The sequence below is a fragment of the Aphelocoma coerulescens genome, chromosome 5, assembly GCF_041296385.1.
Source record: "Aphelocoma coerulescens isolate FSJ_1873_10779 chromosome 5, UR_Acoe_1.0, whole genome shotgun sequence".
NCBI classification, from domain to species: Eukaryota; Metazoa; Chordata; class Aves; order Passeriformes; family Corvidae; genus Aphelocoma; species Aphelocoma coerulescens.
The window spans coordinates 12,221,949-12,241,824 of NC_091019.1; the positions used below are offsets into that span (position 1 = coordinate 12,221,949).

At 42.1% G+C, this 19,876-nt stretch overlaps 2 protein-coding genes across 8 annotated transcripts in view; one reads left to right on the forward strand and one right to left on the reverse strand.

Moving 5' to 3' along the window:
* PPFIBP2 (PPFIA binding protein 2) overlaps positions 1-11,014 on the forward strand; it is a 92,872-nt gene extending 81,858 nt beyond the window's left edge. For 3 of the 4 annotated variants that reach the window (XM_069016562.1, XM_069016561.1, XM_069016563.1), the window contains 12 exons: positions 1,431-1,575; positions 2,880-2,912; positions 3,483-3,621; positions 4,260-4,388; positions 4,881-5,031; positions 5,206-5,317; positions 5,782-5,870; positions 6,597-6,719; positions 7,330-7,455; positions 8,236-8,424; positions 8,822-8,992; positions 10,528-11,014. In XM_069016562.1, the coding sequence (XP_068872663.1) occupies positions 1,431-1,575; positions 2,880-2,912; positions 3,483-3,621; positions 4,260-4,388; positions 4,881-5,031; positions 5,206-5,317; positions 5,782-5,870; positions 6,597-6,719; positions 7,330-7,455; positions 8,236-8,424; positions 8,822-8,992; positions 10,528-10,653 (1,533 nt within the window). In that variant the 3' untranslated portion in view covers positions 10,654-11,014. Of the gene's footprint in view, positions 1-1,430; positions 1,576-2,879; positions 2,913-3,482; positions 3,622-4,259; positions 4,389-4,880; positions 5,032-5,205; positions 5,318-5,781; positions 5,871-6,596; positions 6,720-7,329; positions 7,456-8,235; positions 8,425-8,821; positions 9,570-10,527 lie in introns of those variants that run through there. The other variant, XM_069016565.1, reaches the window with a different exon arrangement.
* On the reverse strand, positions 57-19,861 carry CYB5R2 (cytochrome b5 reductase 2). 4 transcript variants are annotated; one of them, XM_069016572.1, is made up of 10 exons: positions 19,742-19,861; positions 19,501-19,647; positions 18,799-18,871; positions 17,642-17,748; positions 16,607-16,736; positions 15,776-15,859; positions 15,175-15,260; positions 14,483-14,582; positions 13,323-13,521; positions 57-216 (listed from the first exon to the last, which is right to left on the reverse strand). In XM_069016572.1, the coding sequence occupies exons 1-9, from the start codon at positions 19,799-19,801 to the stop codon at positions 13,349-13,351; spliced, it is 960 nt and encodes a 319-aa protein (XP_068872673.1). In that variant the 5' UTR covers positions 19,802-19,861; the 3' UTR covers positions 57-216; positions 13,323-13,348. The 4 variants fall into 4 exon arrangements, with proteins under 4 accessions (XP_068872673.1, XP_068872672.1, XP_068872675.1 ...); XM_069016571.1 differs by lacking the exon at positions 57-216 and adding an exon at positions 12,513-12,599 and having other exon boundaries at positions 19,742-19,860; XM_069016574.1 differs by lacking the exon at positions 57-216 and having other exon boundaries at positions 12,651-13,521; positions 19,751-19,860.
* Positions 19,862-19,876: the final 15 nt, after the last annotated feature.

The following is a 19,876-nucleotide window of genomic DNA, read 5'->3' on the forward strand; positions in this document are numbered from 1 at the left end:
TTGAGAGGGAAATCTTTTGGTTTTTACCTTTTATTTAAAAGTTTGTTACATGAAGCTGAGGTCAGTCAGTCTCAGAATATACACTGCTAATGTAAGACACAATTTCTCTACTCATACAGTATTTGAGACATACTCCTGCAGTTGCCAAAAAGGAGCAGGAGTTGAGGAACTGTGCAGTCTGGCCTGCAGTTGTAGTATCCAAAGAATCCTCGAGGCCTTGGAATAAGAATAGATAAAGCAGTGGTTATCTCATTACATTTTTAATGTATCATCCTGTCACAGACAACGTTCTGAAACAATTTTGTTGGAATAGGGTTACTAAAAAGGAGCACACTATATGTTCCTCTACACTAAATATGGTTTCCATATTTCCAGTGCAAAGTTTTCCTATGAAACCTCCATTCAGATGCTGAGACATTTACCAGTGTGAGTTTATTCCAAAGCACACACTGACTGTACACCATTACCACTAATAATGTCAGTTGGAGCTGCAGGTTCATTGCTTGTCTCAAAAAGCATCTCTGTCCTATAGTTTTCACCCAGAGTGATGCCTCATCCATCTTTTCATCTGGATTCAGTGTTGAAGAAATCCCAACAAGCCATTTCCAAAACTGGAAGCAAAAGTACCTCTGTGAAACACATGCTTTGCCTGGAAAAGTAACTTATTAGGCTCAAAACTGTCAGATTTATGGGAATATTTCATGTACCCTTGTACAAGGAGAACAATGCTCAAGTAGATGATCACTGCAATGCAAGGAAAATTAGGTTCTGTAATAGAACTGGCAATTATATTTTGTTGTAATTATTTTTTTAAAAAGTTTCACATTTACAATTCTGTCTATACAAAGAGATTTTCATCCTTTCAAAAGTTAAATTTCTGTACCCTGACTGGCATTGATTTTTTCAGTGTTACTATTGGTGGTGGGAAATATGTTTGAGAAAATTTGAGGCATAAAAATGCTTTTGGGTTAAATTCCAGTGAGATACAATTGTGAGGCAGAAACAGTCTGGTGAAAAATAGGGGGAAAAAAAATGATCTGAGAAGTAACTAAACACATTTTAGGCACTATCAAAGTTGACCTTGAAAATATCAAATGATGAAATAATGCCAGGGTCCTATAGGAAAGGGAGACAGATAGAAAAATTCTTACAGCAAAACCAGGTAACATTTAACATATATTTTAAAGTAATGCACAGTGGCTGAAGTGGGAGGAGCAGATGGGGGAAGGCAAGGCTATGTTTTAGCTAGAAAACTGTCAGCTGACTGATGGGTTTAAATTGAGTTATCTGTAAGCAGGAACGTGCAGGGACAGGAGTCATTTTGAACCCCACTTTTTCTCAGCTTTAAGAACATTGTGTACTGGATTGCTAGTGCTGTGAGCGATTTGATGTTGTATTTATTTTATCTTTCTCTCTTTCAAAAACAACAGAGTAAGCCAGTTGTGAAAGGCAGCAAGTACCAAACATTGCCAGGAAAGCTGCCCCGGCCCCTGCAGAACGGAGAGCAGGGAATGTATAACTCCCCAGACGGATGTGCCATGAGTGACAACGATGACAGCGGCGTCCCAGGCCTGAGTACGTACCTGTGCCTCTCCCAGAGGGAAAATCCACACTGTTTGAGGGATTGGGACACAGCATGGGATAGAATCTGCTAGGCCAGAGCAATGCAGCATGATGTTCACGTGGTTCAGTTAGGGAATGCTGTACTACTTTTTCTTTTTTAACAAATACCAAAAATATTCCCATAGCTCACAGCAGAGTGAAGGATCAGTTTAACTTAGAGGGGCTTTTTCTGTTGCATTTGACAGTACCATTTGAAACTTTACAATACAATTATCAAAAACGTGAGCATTTGGGGTAAAAATGCTTGTATCAGCACTGTTGGTTGCTGTAGCTCACGGGGACCCACAAGTGAAAATTTAACTTGCTACCATGCACAGAAACATCCGTGGGTTTTGGAAGTACAAATATATTGTCATTCCACAACCACAGCCCTGTGGAAGCCTGTATTAATTTCCTTTCAGTGGCACCTTAAGCACAGATTTACTGACAAAAAGGTGCTAAGAGTGAGGCACAGGACCAGGTATTTTTCTAGGACTGAAGAGCTTGGGAGCTCAGGCACAAGAGTATCCCTTGAGATTCTGAAATCTTCCTACACTTTGAAAGTCACAGTGGAATTTTTTTGTTTGGCTGCTGTTTTTTCTTTGGTGGGGGTTGGTTTATTTTAAGGCCTCATGGTCCCAAAAGCTGCTAGCATGCTGCAATCTCAAGATTGCAATAGGTTGTGGTTGTTTAGGGGTTTTGAAAGAGCTTTTCTGTGATTGCAACTTTGTAGGCAATGCATGAGCCATGCTGTTACGTCTTTAACTGCAGGATTATCCAAGGATGGGTGAGCTTGTAAAGGAAAATGTTCTTTTTCTAGAAACAAGCAATGGCTTCTTAAATACACTGAGTTGAGAGAATTTTTTCTGCAGGTTGGTTTGTTTCTTGCATGTGCAGCAGTCATTACACCTCCAGTTCTGTATTTCAGAGCAATCTGATGCAATCTTAGCCGTTGCTTCATTTCAGATACTCTGCAGGCTTCATAGAGCTCTGTAGTATTTGCTTAAAGTGCTAAAACTGTCCAAGAATAGTTAGAAAAGCCCCAAACAGATCCATTATCATCTCTATCTGCTTAAGATGATCTGTACTGAGTTCTTGGGGCCTTGTGCACACCAGTGCATATTCACTTTCACGTCAAGCATAACTGCTTCTTTTCTTTTTGTTTCTGCTTTTAATGCTTAGCTTAACTACTTTGCCCTCCTGTAACTTTATTTTGCTGGTGTTTTGTATCTTCTTTGCTTCTCCATCTGGCTTTCTGCTTCTTGGGATGACTGAAGATCGCGTCAGGAGTGTCAGTGCACCAGTGCTAGGTACTGTACCCAAACAAGATGCAACTTTAACACCATTTTGCTGCTTACTTTGTTTCTTTCCTTTCCCCCTCCTTTTCCCTATGAAATACTAATCCCAACTGGGCCCTCTAGATTGAACTTCTTACATGCAGTACTGAAATGAAGTAATAGCTCCTGCTGTATGGCATTCACATGGGATTTCTCTTTATAACACTTATTCCTGGTTTCATTTTCTTTTCACTGAAGTTAGAAAAATTCTCACTGATTTTGATGGAAGAGTTGAGGTATTAATAGCAGGCAAGAAGACCTTAAATGAATTCAAATAATGTAGTTAAATAGGAAAGACTGAAATAACAAAATTATTTCAACCAATGTTTTATTCTTTTCTGGTTTGGTTTTTTTTTTTTTTTTTGTTCCATATGTACAGCTGTTTTTTCGCCTTCAGAGCATGGTTGCTTTTTTAAACACAAGAACAATTTTATATATATCTGTACTTTTTTATCATGTTCTGCATTTAAACATCAGCCTCCCAGACAACAACTTGATCAAAAATCAGTATAAAATGTGACTATAACACTGTTCTTAACCCAGGAGAAACAGAGAACATGGATGCTACGGTGGTCTCAGATGACCTTTCACCTCTTTCTTCGGGAACAGATTCAAGCCCACAATCTCCATGGTCTCCAGAAAACAGAAAGAGTCCAAAAGGGATCAAGAAAATCTGGGGAAAGTAAGGTTATTTTTTTTTTATTCACTGTCAAAGCATGTTAGCTGAGAATTAATCCAATTCCCTGCAAAATCTACAATTATCTATAGCAAGAATAACCTAAAATCTGGGGAGAGAAAGCAGTTCTGGGATTGCACGGGTGTGTCCTTAAATACACACGTAAGGTGTGGAAAAATGGCTGGGAGTGTTCACAGCGTCATGCTGGTGAAAGAAATGAGGCACTGCTGTCTCTTACTGCTATTAATTTAGCATGCCAGCAGTTTTATTAGCCATGAAAAATTAAATTCCAGCAAGTTGTCCATTACAAAAGACACCAGGTAAAAATATTAGAGAAAACAGAACGAAAAGCAGGGCACAGTTGCACTGTGTCCACTTGATCTGCTTCAGGAACAGCAGCCATTTCCAAGTCTGGACTATTAATTGGATCAAAGTGTTATGACTGCTCTGTAGAGCTCTTTTTTCCCCTCCAGAGTTCGGTCCAGACTACATTTCCTAGAACTCCTTGAGTTACCTCTGGGATTTGGCATTTGTGGCTCCCAGGGAGATTACCAGAGCTGTTAGTTGTCACTGTAGTTGCCATGCAGAACAAACATCCTCTGTCACCAGCTAATAGTCCTGTCGTGGCACTCTTGTCTTGCAAGAATACGAAGAACTCAGTCAGGTAACTTCCCTGCAGACGACCTGGGCCTGGCAGAGTTTCGGCGGGGCGGTCTCCGGGCAACAGCTGGACCTCGCTTATCCCGATCCAAGGACACCAAAGGCCAGAAGAGGTAATGGCTCCTCCTCTCCCTGGCACAGCCTGTCACAGCCAAACCCTCCTCTTGGGAAATACAGTCTTCCCAAGCACTTTGGTCCACATGGAATTCCACAACAGCTGGAAAGAATTTCTCTGGTAGCAAAATCATCCTGAGAGTCTCCCTGCCTATGCTCCTCCAGCTGCAAGTCGCAGCACTCACTGCTTGGTGGAGTGTCAAAAATTTTACCTTGTTAAAGGACAATTATCATCTCCCGTGGGAATATCTGCATAATGATGAGGATTCAGCAATTCCTTTTTCCCTCTTTTCAAACAGAAAATGGGAAATTCTTATCTGCCCTGCAACTGTTCACAGGTTGTGGCTGGGCTGCCAAATTCCCAGGACACCCAAGAACAGAGCACACCAACAGATTTGCTGCAGTCCTGCCTCTGGCAGCACGATGAGCTTTCCAATATGGACATTCATTCTTTCCTTTAACGTCTTTCCAACGTTTCTTGTGCTTTTCAGTGACCACAATGCTCCTTTTGCTCAGTGGAGCACTGAAAGGGTTTGTAACTGGCTTGAGGACTTTGGCCTGGGCCAGTACGTGATTTTTGCACGGCAGTGGGTGACGTCAGGCCACACGCTCTTAACTGCCACACCTCAGGACATGGAAAAGGTAATCACTGCTTCTCTCTACCTGTTGATTCTGTCCAGCCAGGCCTCTCCAAAGGTAGAGTCTCTCCATTGGCTCTACCTTTCTGAAACCCACAGTATCAATTTTCAAAGCTACCAAATGAGAGGGAAGGAGCCAGAGGCAAGGCAAACTCTCTGTTAATGGTTTTCGTTGCAGGAAATGGGAATAAAGCATCCACTGCACAGGAAGAAATTAGTTTTGGCCATTAAAGCAATAAATGCAAAACAAGATGAGAAGTCTGCACAACTTGATCATATCTGGGTGACACGTAAGTGTTTGAGCTCTCAGGGAATTGTTTGGGAAGGAATTTCTCCCCCCTCTATGAAAGGGCTGCCTGATACATGTTTAAGCAGTTACCAAACGTCTTTTAAAAAGCACTAAGTTTCACCGTAGTAGAATTGGGGATTTTTGTGCCGTTCTTGACATCCAAATATGCAGCTTGTGGTATGCTCTTCCATGGAGAACTCTGTCAGACTGCAGGGAATTAAATGGGTGGGCTCAGTCTAGGAAGAGCTACACTATGCTGCAGAAGATGGGCTCCTGTACTGTCAAATATCATGGGGGTAGTGAGGCAAAGCTCTTTGGTGGGGAATTGCTTTTGGCTGTCCTCAGGAAAGGGGAATAGGTAGAATGAGCTACCTGAATGCCTCAGAAGCCAGGCCAGATGAGAAGGGAGAAGGGCTTCATTCTCACTGATCTGGAGCTGGTTCCCCACTGTTCTCACATCTGCAGGATGGCTTGATGATATTGGCTTACCTCAGTACAAAGACCAATTTCATGAATCCAGAGTAGATGGTAGGATGTTACAGTACTTAACTGTGGTAAGTACAAACCTTTTTCCTCAGTTTAACCAAATCTGACCTCAGAATAAGCAAAATATTTTACAATTTTCCTTTGAATGTCAGCAGTTAAAGAATTTTTGCAAGACAGAAGTAGTGGCAGTAATAACTCCTTTGTGCTGCCTAGTGCATGGAATCTGTTCCTAAGGTCCATAAAACAAGTCATATGTTAGGGCTAACTTCTGCAAAGTCCTTTTTTCAATATCACGTAGCACACCATGATTAAAAGTAAAATGACCTGTTTAACATGCAACTTCTGGAGCATGTTGTTCTCCAAAGCAAGACAGCAATGATATTCAGTAAAGCAAAAGCAGAAAATCCAGTGGTTTGTACAGCTCTGACCACATTCACTGCACACCATGAACCACACACAGCCACCATGTTTTCTTCCTGTTCTCCTGCCCAAGCCTGGATAATTAAGGCCTGGATTTGCCTTAAATAGGCTATGCTCCTGCCTTCATTTTTCAGCCAGGTCTTGCTATGGTGCAATGTTTAAAAAAAAAACCAAAAAACCAACAACAGAAGCCCCCAAACCTCCACCCTAACAAAAACCAAACCCTCTTTAAAGTATAAACCTTCATCTTACATAAACCACAGTTACTGTAGTGTTATATAAAACTACACAGCAAATTTAAACTCTGTGTCCTTGGGGAGAGTATCTGTTTTGGTGTGTGTTCTGTGCCACCTAAAAGTCTCTCTCCTTCACAGAATGACCTTCTCTTCCTGAAAGTCACCAGTCAGCTGCACCACCTGAGTATTAAATGTGCCATTCATGTGCTGCACGTCAATGGCTTTAACCCCCACTGTCTACGCAGGAGGCCGGTTGAGGAGGTAAAAGAATGCTTAAATAAATTAATTGAAGCAAGCACAAATGACCTGGTCCCAGCCAAAGGGGACAGAAAGGCAGCAGTGTACAGTGATACAACAGAATCATTGCCACTGGGGACTTGCACCCAAAGCAGCAGTTATGCCACTTATTAGTTGAATCTCATGCATTTCTCTTTAGAAGTTATTTCCATAGTGGAAAAAAAGTTAATTCAGCTTCCAAGGGAATAATTTGGAATTATTTGTCTTTGCCTGACCTCATTTTTAAAATCTGTGAGGTTTTTGCCTTACCTGATCAGCATAGCTTTGCCTTAGTATTACACACTGTCCATAACACTATTGTCAAAATGTTCCCTTGTAACACCTGTAATCTGTAATCTCTACTGTTGCACTACTAGATGCAACACAGGGGGTTTCATCAGTACTAGACCAGGTCTGGATCTCACCAGAGGCTGTTTGAAGGGGCCTTGAACAGAAACAATCCCTTAATCAGGGAAGAACAACTGCCCTTGGAGGAAGAGGAGGGAGGCTGTTCTTACCTGCACTGAGGATGCATGCTCACACACTCAGACAATGCAGGCTGTGGTGCCATCACCTTTTGTGGTCCCTCCAACAGAACAACATCTCACCTTCTGACGTGGTGCAGTGGTCCAACCACAGGGTGATGGAATGGCTCAGATCAGTGGATCTGGCAGAATATGCACCCAACCTTCGAGGCAGCGGAGTGCACGGGGGCCTGATCGTAAGAATTTACCATTTTACTACGTCTCTACTAAAAATTGAAGGCTGTAATATAAACCATATTTTATCTGATGTTCATCAAGCAGAAGGAAACAAACACATCTGCAATATGACAGCGTGATCAGGCCTTCTAAGGAGGCTCTTTATCTTAACATTACAAAGGAAAACTATAATAAAAAAGGAACAGCTAAACCACTTTTTATAATCAAAGCTGAGCTGGGCACAAGTGTTTGACAGCAGCACATAAAAGGAAACCTGACCTGTGCTGTGCAAAAGTTGCTTATTGCTAAGGCATCACAGAGTGTTTCTTTGAGTGCTTTACCAGAATTCTGAGCCATGCTAAATAGCCACCCTGAAATTGCAGCAGTCAGGAATGACATTATTTTAATTCAAAACATTCAGAACTACTTGCAGCTCACTAGTGTCAGAGTTCTGAAATACCATGATTCCACTGCTGTCGAATTTTTGCAAAAATGAAGTAGTTGAAATTGTATTGAGTTTATACTCTGAGTAGAGCAGAAAATTCTGAAAGCAAACTTGTTCAACCCAAAGAAATGTATGGTTTGATGATAAATATAAATATATATTTGGCTGATCACGCTCAGCGTTTTTTCTTGGCTCCTTTCAGGTATTTCCCATTCAAACCCCAGTGAGTATCATGAGTGAGCTATAAGAGGTGCAATGTGGACAGATACTTAGTGAGAAATCCTCTGCTAAGCACTGTAGCAGTTTCCTATTGTAAATATTTCTATAAAAAATAAATATCCTGCCCTTTTCCCAGATTCTCGAACCTCGCTTCAACGGTGACACGCTGGCCATGCTCCTAAACATCCCACCTCAAAAGACCCTCCTGCGCCGCCACCTCACCACCAATTTTAACGTGTTAATTGGGCCAGAGGCACAACAAGAAAAAAGAGAAGTCATGGAGTCAGCAGCACACACACCTCTGACCACCACTGCCAAAGTTCGGGTAGGTACTGCTGTCAGAAAGGAGAAATGTCAGTGTCAGACTTCTCTACTCTGAATGATAAAGAAAATAAGGGACAAACATGGGCAGGGAGAGCTGAATTCTAGAAGGAGGGCTACATTTCCCTTAATTCTAGATGCCAAAGCTTTTACTATGTATCTGTTTAAATCAGCTCCTGTAACAAGCATGCAATCTGTTCTGTCTTCTTAGAAGGAACACCATGTAAATGCATCTAACATCAACTGTAACTCCCCATTTAAAAACAAACGTTGTTAATTCACAATCTATGTACTTGAATCACCAGGGTATAGTAATAAATGAAAAGGGGGGAGGTTTGAGTGCTTAAAGAACAACCTAACTTGTCTTACTCAAAACTACTTGTGTTGACTCCTTATTTTAGCCAAAGAAACTTGGATTTTCGCATTTTGGAAACTTAAGAAAAAAGAAGTTTGATGAATCAACAGACTACATTTGTCCTATGGATACAAGCCCAGCTGCTACGAATGGTACTTCAAAAAACTATGGTGGCTACAAAGGACTTAGTCCTTTCACTGACAGGGAACTGGATCAGGTGGGACAGACAGACTGATGCCATGCTCATCTCATCCCCTCCATGCATTCCAAAGCTTGCCAATAACCAAATGTTCCCCTATCACAAACTCTTTGCTACACCTGCATGAACTCACTGAGAAAGTATTGGCTGTGGACACTGGAAAGAGTTCCAAACTAAGAATGTTGGGGTATTTTTTTTAATCGACATCATAATAAACTCATCCATCCTCAAGCCCTTTTTCAGGACTATGACACCTTTACACTACGAAGATCGAGGTGTTTTGTCAGTCAAGGGAGTGACTGCAGTAACCACAAGACTTTTGTACTTTTAGCTTTCATAATCCTAGTATGGCACACTATTTTTTTCATTATCTTTACGGGTGGTTTTTAATGTAATGAATTCATTTGGACAAATTTGTACAAAGCTATCAAGTTATATTAAAGTACAACTGGATTGTATTTTTTACAGTAATCAGAGAATCCAACTGAATTTTTCTTTCATTGTGTACAGTGGGGAGTAGTTCTGCTTAGACAATCTGTGTGAAGACAATGCATCAGTAATGAACAAATTATTAATAAACCAATAGTTAATTCACTTTTGTTATGTAGCAGTGAACTTGTGAATGAAACTGTCTAGACAGCATACAGACAAATGATGAAGACTAAAAGACACCAAATTTTATTTCAACTTTGCTGTTGTGTAAAGGGATGTAAACCCTGAAAAATGGAGTGTTCCTGGAGCCTTGTGTGAACTTTGGCAACACACAAGAGCCACACAGAGGCAGCTAGAGTAAACTCCCCGTTCTCCAGTGACATAAAAACAGTTTAAGCCTGATAAGAGAATGGTCACAACATTGAAAAGACTAACTGTGAAGGTAATTTTTTCATTTGCATGGTTCAGTGCATCTAACATTTATGTTCATTCGCTAACCGTGGTCTCTTTCAATGTACTGCTCCTACAGAGGGAGAATACCAAACCCTGACCGTGATTAAGTATGGATGTCCACTTGCTCAGCTAAGAGTTGTGAGGGAATGCATTAACTTTGAGCCAAGAACTTGCACTGTGCAGTTGTTCAAGCATGACAGAATGACTGGATTCTTCTCTAGGAGCATGGTCTGTCTATTAAGCATGACTTCTGAGCATGTCATCCATGCAGGAAATCACAATGCCCTAGAACTGGTAACATTTCTATATAAAAAGAGGTAGGACTGTATCAAGGACTTCTTGCCTGTGAAAAAAGCCTACCAGAACTATAGTGTCAAACCAGTTGGAAAATATTACTTTGTATTGACAATATCAGTTAAGCTCTTTCTTTTTGCTTGTGAATTAGAGGCCAAGTTTCATGGAATCAATCTTTCTTAATCAGGGTCCACTCTTCCTACTGTTAAATGCATTTTCACATACCTTGTAGCACAGAGGCATTTTTGCTAAGGAGCTTTTAAACTTATCCCAGCTTCATTTGTCCAGGCACACATTCCTCCCAAAGCTGCATGTAAAGTGAATAAAATTGCACATACTGTCTGATTTGAACTAGTTCCTGACTGCTTTTACAGATGGAACACTCAGAAGGCACAGTAATGCAAATAGGGGCTCTTTCCCAAGGCATAACCCACCTCACGGTACGTACTCATTCCTCTCTTGGTTTAAAGCCACAAATGTGTTCTGCTAGAGCTCACTGAAAGCTGGTCATTGCTGGTGGTAGTTAAGAGTAAGTGGGTCGCTGTTCTAGAACCTGGCAGGACATTCAGTACAAAAAACTCTGCTTTTAAATTGCTCTAGAAATTAAGCTTCATTTAGGCCTCTTTAAGTTTTCATGAACTCTGCTGTCTCTTTGACCCAATGACAGATATTCATCCCCTTAAATTAAAACAATTCTTCAAAGATTTTGCAGGTAACCACCACCTCAGTCACAGCAAAGGCCAGGAATGAGGTACAGACTTTTGAAAATTTACATGGGCTAAACTCTGGAAAACAAAACAAAAAACCTCACTTCTGCTTTTTTAAGCTAGTTTATTAAAAAATAAAAATAAGTGACTGAAAGACATAATGAAGAATTATGTGATACAGTTGAGTTGCATGCCACATACAAAATCTCTTAACAATTTCTTCAAGCAAATTTTATTTAAAGCTATATTGAAGAAATTCCCTTTGATTGTGTGTGGCTCTCACCCCCTCTGTTGTGAGCCTGATCTCACTGCAGCTGTGTCTCTGGGAACACAGGCCTCTCTGCAGACACCCTCACTCCTCCCCATCTTGTTCTTTCAGACCCTGCTAAGCCAGGATGAAATGCTGAACGACAGCAGGTTTTTAACACCGACCTTTGAAGACTGGAGATGATGCTTCAGCATGACCAAGACCATGACTCATACCTCATGCCTGTCAGGAGTGGCCAGGAGCAGCTGGATGCTGTGGAGCAGGAAAGCTTTCCCTCTTTGCTGCCACTGCCACCTCCCACCTCCCACGTAGCATTTCCTATTGTCAGTGTAGCCACACATTACAGGTAATTCTCCTCTGTGCTGTTTTTCCACATAATGTAATAGGAAACTGGTGTTGGGAGAAGAGTGGACTCATATCCAGAGTCTGGAAAGCCAAGACTGGCAGTGTTTTACCCTTTTATTCAGTTGTCTTTTACATGGTATGTTGATGTATTGTTATCTGAGAGATCTTTTGTAATTTTTTATTTTTATAATTAACTTGTAGTGCAGGAATCATTAACACATTATTGTACCATGTGGGCTAATCAGAGCTACCTGGAAATTCAGAGGGGTGCTGGTGAGAGCAGCAGTAATGGCTCACTCCCTGCTCCTGGGGTCTTGCCAGACTGGTCTCCAGAAAGGATTTCAATCTCTCCTCCCTTTCACTAGCACATGTCCTGCCCTCTTTTTACCTAAGTCAGGGCACTGTGGGATGGGAAGAATGGAATATAGTACTGTCCATCAAGCCCTTGCTTTTATTAGGATGACAAGCTGCCATGTTCACAAATCTTTACCTAAGGCAAAAACAACTGCAGCAGGAAATTGTAACTCTGAGACTACCAGGAAAGTACCAGAATAAAACAATGATTTATTTCTTTAAAACACCTGACAAAATAAATCTGCTGCTGTTGTACTGGGCTAGACAGGACTGCATCAGAGGGAAATATGGCCTCTTACTCTTTGGGAGGCTGAGGGTGAAGCTGGCACCTTTACAGCAGCAGTTACTTGTGGCATCTGTTTACATGTCTATCTCATGTATTAATGAGCTATTAACAAGCTCTCTTAGTAAATAGACAAATGCCACAAAAATAATCTCCTTAATTATAGGGAAAAGGACTTTGTACAGGGCTGGTTTGCATTACTCTCTCCTTGCTGGCTACAGGTGTTGCTTTAAGTTCTAGCATAGCCTGAGGGCAGGCCACTGCTAGCCACAGCCCTCCCAAATAAAGAGGGAACCTCCAGGGCTGGCCAGAGGATGCAGCAAGGGCTTTTTGAAAGCCACCTGTGGCATTTTTTACTGGTGATCTATCCCGGCCCTCACTTCATGAATCTCTCTTAACAGACCCTGCACTGTATGGTCAGGTAGAAGAAGCTAAACACATGATTTTATTGTCCAAAATGGTAAAATCAAGGCAAATTCTTCCCAATCACTGAAAAGGAAAAAAAGGAAAATCCAGAAGAATGAGAAGGAAGTCTACACATCAGCAAACTACAAATGTTTAATGTTTAATAAAAGGTATTAAACATACCAGTCTGGCAATGCAGTCAGTGCTAGTGAGTAGCTCAGGTACCATGGGCATGTGAAATACTGTCAGGTTAATTAGCCAACTGACTTATTACAGCACTGCAAATGGGATTGGCTGCTCCAGCAGCCCTGGGATATTCCAGACACAGTATTTCCTATTACTTTCAGTGCTGTATTTACAACTCAGTGTGTTGTTGTGCTAACTTGGCTGTGAATAGTCAATCTACAAAACAATTCTTTTTTTAAATATATGTAGTAAGAAACCCTAATTAGCATAACATTGGTAGAAATGCTTATTTTTTTGACTGTTATGAATAAATTCTGGATGTTCCCCTCTCTCTTGCTGACTGTGGAATGATTTAACACAAATACATCTGGATGTCCTCTGATCTTATTTTTTTTTTCTTCAGAATTAATGTTTTATACTAACTTCAGAGGTCAGACTAAGTAACTTCCACACAACTCAAGATGAATTCTCAGCTTCTTAGTACTAAAACATACAAGGTAATTCTGAAGTTACAAACCACAGAAATTACATCAAGGGGTTAAAAACACACACACACACACACACAAAAATGCTGCACAGCTACACATCAACTGTTCCTGTAGAAAAATATGCAGTACTTACAAAAAAGGTATCAGGTGACATCAATGTTAATAAGCAAATGTACTGCTCTTGGGATAGCCAAGTTTGTCCAGGTTGGGCTGACAGGCAAACTGAATCATTGGTGGTGGCCCACACATGAGAATGAGGGTCTCACTGCTAGGGGGAGGCAGGTGGGCTTTCATCATGTCTGCAGTGACAAAGCCAGAGCTGTACTTCCACTCTGGAACAAAGAAATTAATTCAATTAGTTTGAACCTCTGTACAGGCTGAAACCTCTATAAACTTCACCAAGTAGCTGAAGAATCAAGTTATTGCACCATCACTGCAAGCCAGGAGAGGGTTAAATTTCTCACTCAGCTCAAACCTAGTGATCCCCTTCCATAGGGACAATAAGCCTGTAGATAACAAGGATCTGGTTGATAAGACATGGAAGTCTTAAAATAATAAATTATAAAATATAAAAGAAATGAGCAGGTAGGAATAAAAAGGAAGAGTGAATCAGCTTTTCCAGGGAGGAGAGGTCACCCAGTGGCAGGGAGAGGTATTGAGACTTGTACCACATTTTTCCACTGTTTTTGTTTGGTTTTTTTTTTTGAGATAGAGTGGTGAAGTGACAAAGTTCAGTGATAACAAAAGTTCTGCCATGTAGCTTAGTGATAAGAGAAAACAAAAGAAGAAATTCATTCTAAACTATTCCAAGCAGTAGTATTATTGAATGCATCAGCCATTTGAAGTGAGCCAGGTAGGAAAATGATGCCTTTATCTAAACACATGGCAGCTCTGTTTCACCAGAATCTAATCTGGAGCTGCTGCAAAACAAAGATGTGTACATGATATTTACAGGTATTAAACAATTTAATGCCAACAAAATGCTAACACAACCTGATTTGGAAGATAGCCCAAAACAGAGCTGAACTTTTGATGAAAATTCCCAAAAACTGAAATACACGAAAAGATGCACTGAGTAACATGCCTGACCCAACTGAGGCTAACTGTGAGTTCACACTTTGTAAGGCCCACCTGGTTTAGATCACTTTTTAAAACAGGGTGAGGGGTAAGGTTTGCTTCTGAGGAGTCTCTAAGTGTAAGACAGGAACACTTGATACCACTCTGATGTCCCCTTGAGCAAGAGTGAACCTCTGTTGCACAGGGATGAGCAAAGGCATTTCCATGTGTCCCTACCTTTTGGAGGTCTGTCCAGTGTGTACCACAGCACAAACTGCTCAGGATGCCTCTTGGCAATGTCTTCTAGCTCAGCTCTCAGCAATATATCATTTTCTGTCTGCAAAATGAGTCTGTTTAGCTCCAAACCATCCCAGGAGCCCTCTGATGGGAACTCGTCTACCATTCACAACAAATGCAGTGATAAAAATTATGCAAACCAAGAAAGTAATTTGGTTTTTCCCCCTTCCATGATAGCTTTTATCTTTACAGGCTTCTGTAAATTGAGATTAAGAACAACCAACTCTGAGGCTTCATAGCAGCCACCTAAACACAATCCTAAAGATGGCAATTAGAACGACTTTTTAATCCAGGCCAAAATCACAATGAGCTGGGTTTGTCCCTGACCCTGGCAAATTTATCCCTGGGCCTGGAAAATATGACCCTGGACCAGCATGGTGAAGGTTAACTGTACAAACAGATTAGTGGAAACAAATCCTGTTTCCTTGAAATCAGTGAAGGAGTAAGATAAGCAGAGGGATCAGGATCTGATCACAGCATTTATTCCCAAGTACAGGAATTCAGTGAAACTATGAGGAGACACCTAAGTGTGAAAGAGTATGAAACATGTGCCATCAGTTTAAAAAGCTCAGAGGCCAGCAAAAACAAGTGGGCCATTAAAGAAGAACAAAGAGATGGGTCAGAATACTCACCTGATTAGCAAAAAGGAGGTAACATTTTGTGGAGTCCTTAGGATCGTTTGTGATCTGACGGATCAGCTGCAGCATAGGAGTTATTCCTGTTAAAAACCAAAATTGTTATAAATGGGTATTTCTTTCTATGGCTACAGTTTTAATATAATGCTGCCTTCCTTCAGTCTTCAGTGGGAGCCTGGTTTGCACAGGGCTACACATCTCTGGATTTCTAATCCACACCAGATGCAGAGGTTGGGGGTTTCTATTATAATAAATAGTTTCAAAACAAACCCACAATTCTTGTATCCAGGGCTTTTCTCTTCAGCATTCTCTATCACATCATTTTACCCTCAAGACATTGTCCTAAAATATTTTTTGTCACTGATGAAGTGGGTTCTCTGAGGTCACAAGGTAAATCAATATTCAAACCCTCAGGTTGCTGTTCCCCAGGACTAAACTCAAGCCGTGGAATGCCTCAGTATTGCCACCACAAAAAGAAATTAATGAAAAGAAATGCAGGTGCAAGTGCTCTGCTACTAAGGTACAGTGATAGTCCTCACATATCTCCATAAAGACATTTTCAGTGTCTAAAGACTCCATATGATGGGATTAGTTTTACCTGTTCCTCCAGCTATCATCCCAAGGTGCTTTGCAAACTTTTTCTCTGCTTCAGACTTCTTACTAGGCTTGATAAGAAAGGTACCTAGAAGAAATATTCAAAACCTTTAGGTACATTAGTTTCCAAACAAACATGGGTACAAATTCCATGGGAATAAATTACTAGAGCCGACCAATTAATTAAGGCAAATCATTTGGAAATCCCTCACTTCCTCTGAGATGTAACAGATTCATCAGGAGATTGCTGATCACAGGAGGTCAGGATGCAAAGAAGTGCTGAGCACTCGGCCCTCTGGGGTGAGACTTAAGTGCACAGCTCCTCTCAGCTGAGATCAGTGCAAAATCTTTTACCTGTATCCTACAAGAGGATTACTTCTCTGAGCTTATTTCCCCACAGTCAACTCAGACCTGGTTTAATTATGAAATGGAGCTGGCTCCCAGTCAGCAGGTTATTCAGTAACAGCACTGAGATTCTCAGTGGGTATTTTAGGCCACAACCTTAAAAAAATTCTAGAGCAGCTCCCTCCATATGTATAGCTGAGGTATTATTTCCAGTGCAGACTTCTCAGTCATTTAATGCAATAGCAATTTTTTCAGACTTATAGTCCCAGGAGTGAGACAAGTATTAGTTATTCCGTACACAAAGTAAGTACAAAGTACTCTTTCCTGTCATATCAACTCTGACAGGCTCATGGTCATGTCTAGAAAAGGTATTTTTTCTCTTTTCCACTTCAAAAAAAAAAAAGATTCTCTACAGTTGTCAAGTTTTATAAAGCACCACTGAAAATAACCAGCAACTCCCTTTTTCTCTCCCACCTTTGTGTCACAGTACCTGTCCCCTTGTAGACAAGGAGTCCATTTGGCCCTCTGAAATCAATGGTATCTCCAATCTTCATGTTATCTAGATACTGGGACATCTTCCCACCTTCTGGAAACTTGGGGTTCACATTTTTGTGGTAGACCTGTAAAAACAAATTACTTGCACGTTATCAACCACTAACTTTCCTGCAGACAGTATTACAAACTGTAGAACACAATACTGCAGGCCTGAAATTCAGCACCTGAGAAAGAAATTGAGGCAATTCTTAGCTCTCAGTTGTCTCTTGAGCCTTGCAACAGGAAGCAGCCAAAATAACTAAAAGGTGCTGTTGGGCACATGTCCCTCTGCTCCCTACAAACAGCCAGGATAACGGGAATGGGTGGCAGGCAGATTATGTGCTGGTGCCCTCATTTCACTATTGTCTTATGTCTCACCCCTTTTTTGTAGCTGCTCCTTCTGAAAATAGCATTGCTGCATCTTTTCCTTCTAAGACCTTGCCAGACACTCAGCCACACAACAGCTTTCTCAGCTTGCAAGGCACACAAGAAGCATTAAGCAGTTCATAACAATTCACCACACTCGTAACATGAAGAACAGAGCATGCACAAAAAACCCCTGGATTTTTGCCTAAGGACAAACTCTATCATAGAAAAGGATTAGGAAATCCAGAAGTCCTGGGATCAGATAATCTTGCATCCCCTAGCTTAAAGGATTTTACTTGTTTTCTGCTTAGAGCTGTTAGCAGTAAGCATTAGCAGCAGCACAGGCATCTTGAGGGAGAGAGATCAGTATTCATGCACTGTCAAATAAAAGATATTAGGGAAGTTCCTGAAGTATTGCCAGGGAAGTTATTCTCCATCTACTCTACCTCTGCCATCCCTCAGTGCCACACAGCAGATACACATGATGATGAAAATGAAATTTAATGAAATTTCAGTGAAAGGTGAAATTTGATGGCTAAATCAAAACAAACCATTTCACTAAAATGAAGTACTTGCCCTCCTTCCAGTTAGCAACTTATCTGTATTAAAGGAAAACAAAATTTACCTTTATAATTAAATCAACATAACCTTTTGTCTCATCACTGGAAACTGGGGTATAGGCTCGAATCACCAGATTACCATCGATTTTTGCAGAAAGGTAAACATGTTGGCCTGGGGAGAAAGAATTGCAATCTGATTATGTTTGTCATCCCTGGAGGACAAGAGAGAAAGGCAGGTATTGTAACCTGCTATGCATGCAATGACAGAGAAAATCTTTGCCATGTAAATGCTGTATGAAATGTGCAGTTTCTTCTCTTTTTTCAGCACAGAGCAGGGATCTCACAGGAAGTAATATGGTCATACAGTTTCAGGATCTTATTCCTAAATTCTTAAGAATGAATCTGGATAAACACAAGCACTGGAGGGCACATCTCAGTTAGTTTATCATTTCTCTAGTTAATTCAGACAGTTCCATTACTCTTTCCCATACAAGCCAGGAGAGAATTTGGAGAAAGACAGCCACCATGCAAGGACACACAGCATGGAATGGGGTGACCCTGACACTTGTCATACAGCACAGGGAACTGCCAAACAGGGCAGAACAAACAGAGCCACATCTGCAGATCAGGGAGAGAGATGTCCCCCTGCAGAGATTATCACTGATTCAAGGTCCAAGGTTCAGTGCTATCAGTGTGCCAGGGTTCAGGAAAGAAGGTCAATCCTAGACTGAAATTCATGCCACAGAACTCCAGATGCATGGAAGTGTGTGTAAAGGTAAGTGCATGCACAGAAAAGGCTCTAAATATTTCAACATCTTCCCAGGCAGCAGAGTTTCTCATTTACAAGCATGACTGTATTTGCCAAAACCATGAGGGCAATTGCCAACAGACTGAGGGGACTGGGTGGAAGTAGAATGCAAATAACAAACATGAAAAAGCTTTGACAGATACCACTCTTGCTTATATCCTGACTGGTGATGGATTCCATCAGGCTCAGTTCAGTTTCACTGCTCCATTTCTAATCTACACCACACACCTGGACAAAGCACACACAAAAGATCAGAAATACAACCCTCTGGGAAACCTGACATTTCTCTCTGAGACAGCAGCATTCAGATGCAGCTTTCAGCTCCTTGCTTTGCTGAGCCTTAAATTCCCTAACAGTTAGAAGTCCAAGAACTATGAGAAACCAGAAATACAAATAATTGTTTCCAATACTTACCTACAGGTAATCCTAATATATGATTTGTTGAAGGTAGCCCGAATCTGAATTTCTTAGTATCATGACTGATTTCCTAAAAAATCAAAGTTAGAATGAGGTCAGCATCACCACTACTTTGAATTTCAAACTCTACTCAACACAATATGCTTTAGTAAGCCTGCTCTTTGTTAGCATGCAAGGCAAAGGGCACAGAAATGGCTGTGAAAAATAAAGTTTAAATAAATCAAGAGCTGTAAAAGCAGCTTTCTCCACTTCCACAAGGAGTGACTTGCTTGCCTGCACAATCCCTACAGAGCCTTCACATAGACAAAACCAGGAAACCTCTGTGCCCAAGGCCAGTGAGCACATTCCATGCCTGTGGCCAAAGATCAGGCAAGACAGGGCGTGCAGAAGCGCAGGCTGCCGGGCCTGCTTCTCATGGTGCACCCAGACTGGAATCGAGGGAAAAACACCGCCACGACTTAAACACGCAAAGCACCGCGAAACAACAGTCCGCAGCGTGGCATAAACGCCTTTACGCATCCTGCCCTACCCTGGGAGCATCACAGGGTGGCTGCAGGGGCCACAGCCATCCTTGGGGGGCTCTGCGCCCTGCTCTGGGGAGTCGATGCCTGGGGCAGCCCTTGGCCAAGAGCCCCTCAGGCCAGTGGACCTATTGCCCTCAGACCCCCGATGCCCCACAGCCCTCAGAGCCGCGGTCACCTCCTTGTGCAGCAGCCGGAGCGGGTACTTGACGAGCGGGTCCTGCAGGGTGACGGGGCCGCTCGGCCTCCGCGCCGTCCCTCGGAGCAGCAGCAGCAGCAGGGCGGACGCCGCTACCACGGCCACGGCGATGGCCACAGGCGCTCCCTGTGACGAGGAGAAGGGCAGGCGGTGAGGGCACGGCGGCGGTGAGGGCACAGCCCACCCCAGCCCCAGCGCAGCCGCCCGCCCGGCCCCTCACCGCAAGCACCTCCATGGCGGCCCCCTCGCCCACAGCTCCCGCCGCTCCAGCCGCGCTCATGCCCGGCCACGCAGGGCCGGCTTCGGGTCCCGCCTCCCGGCTCCTCCTCCCGGCTCCTCCTCCCGGCTCCTCCTC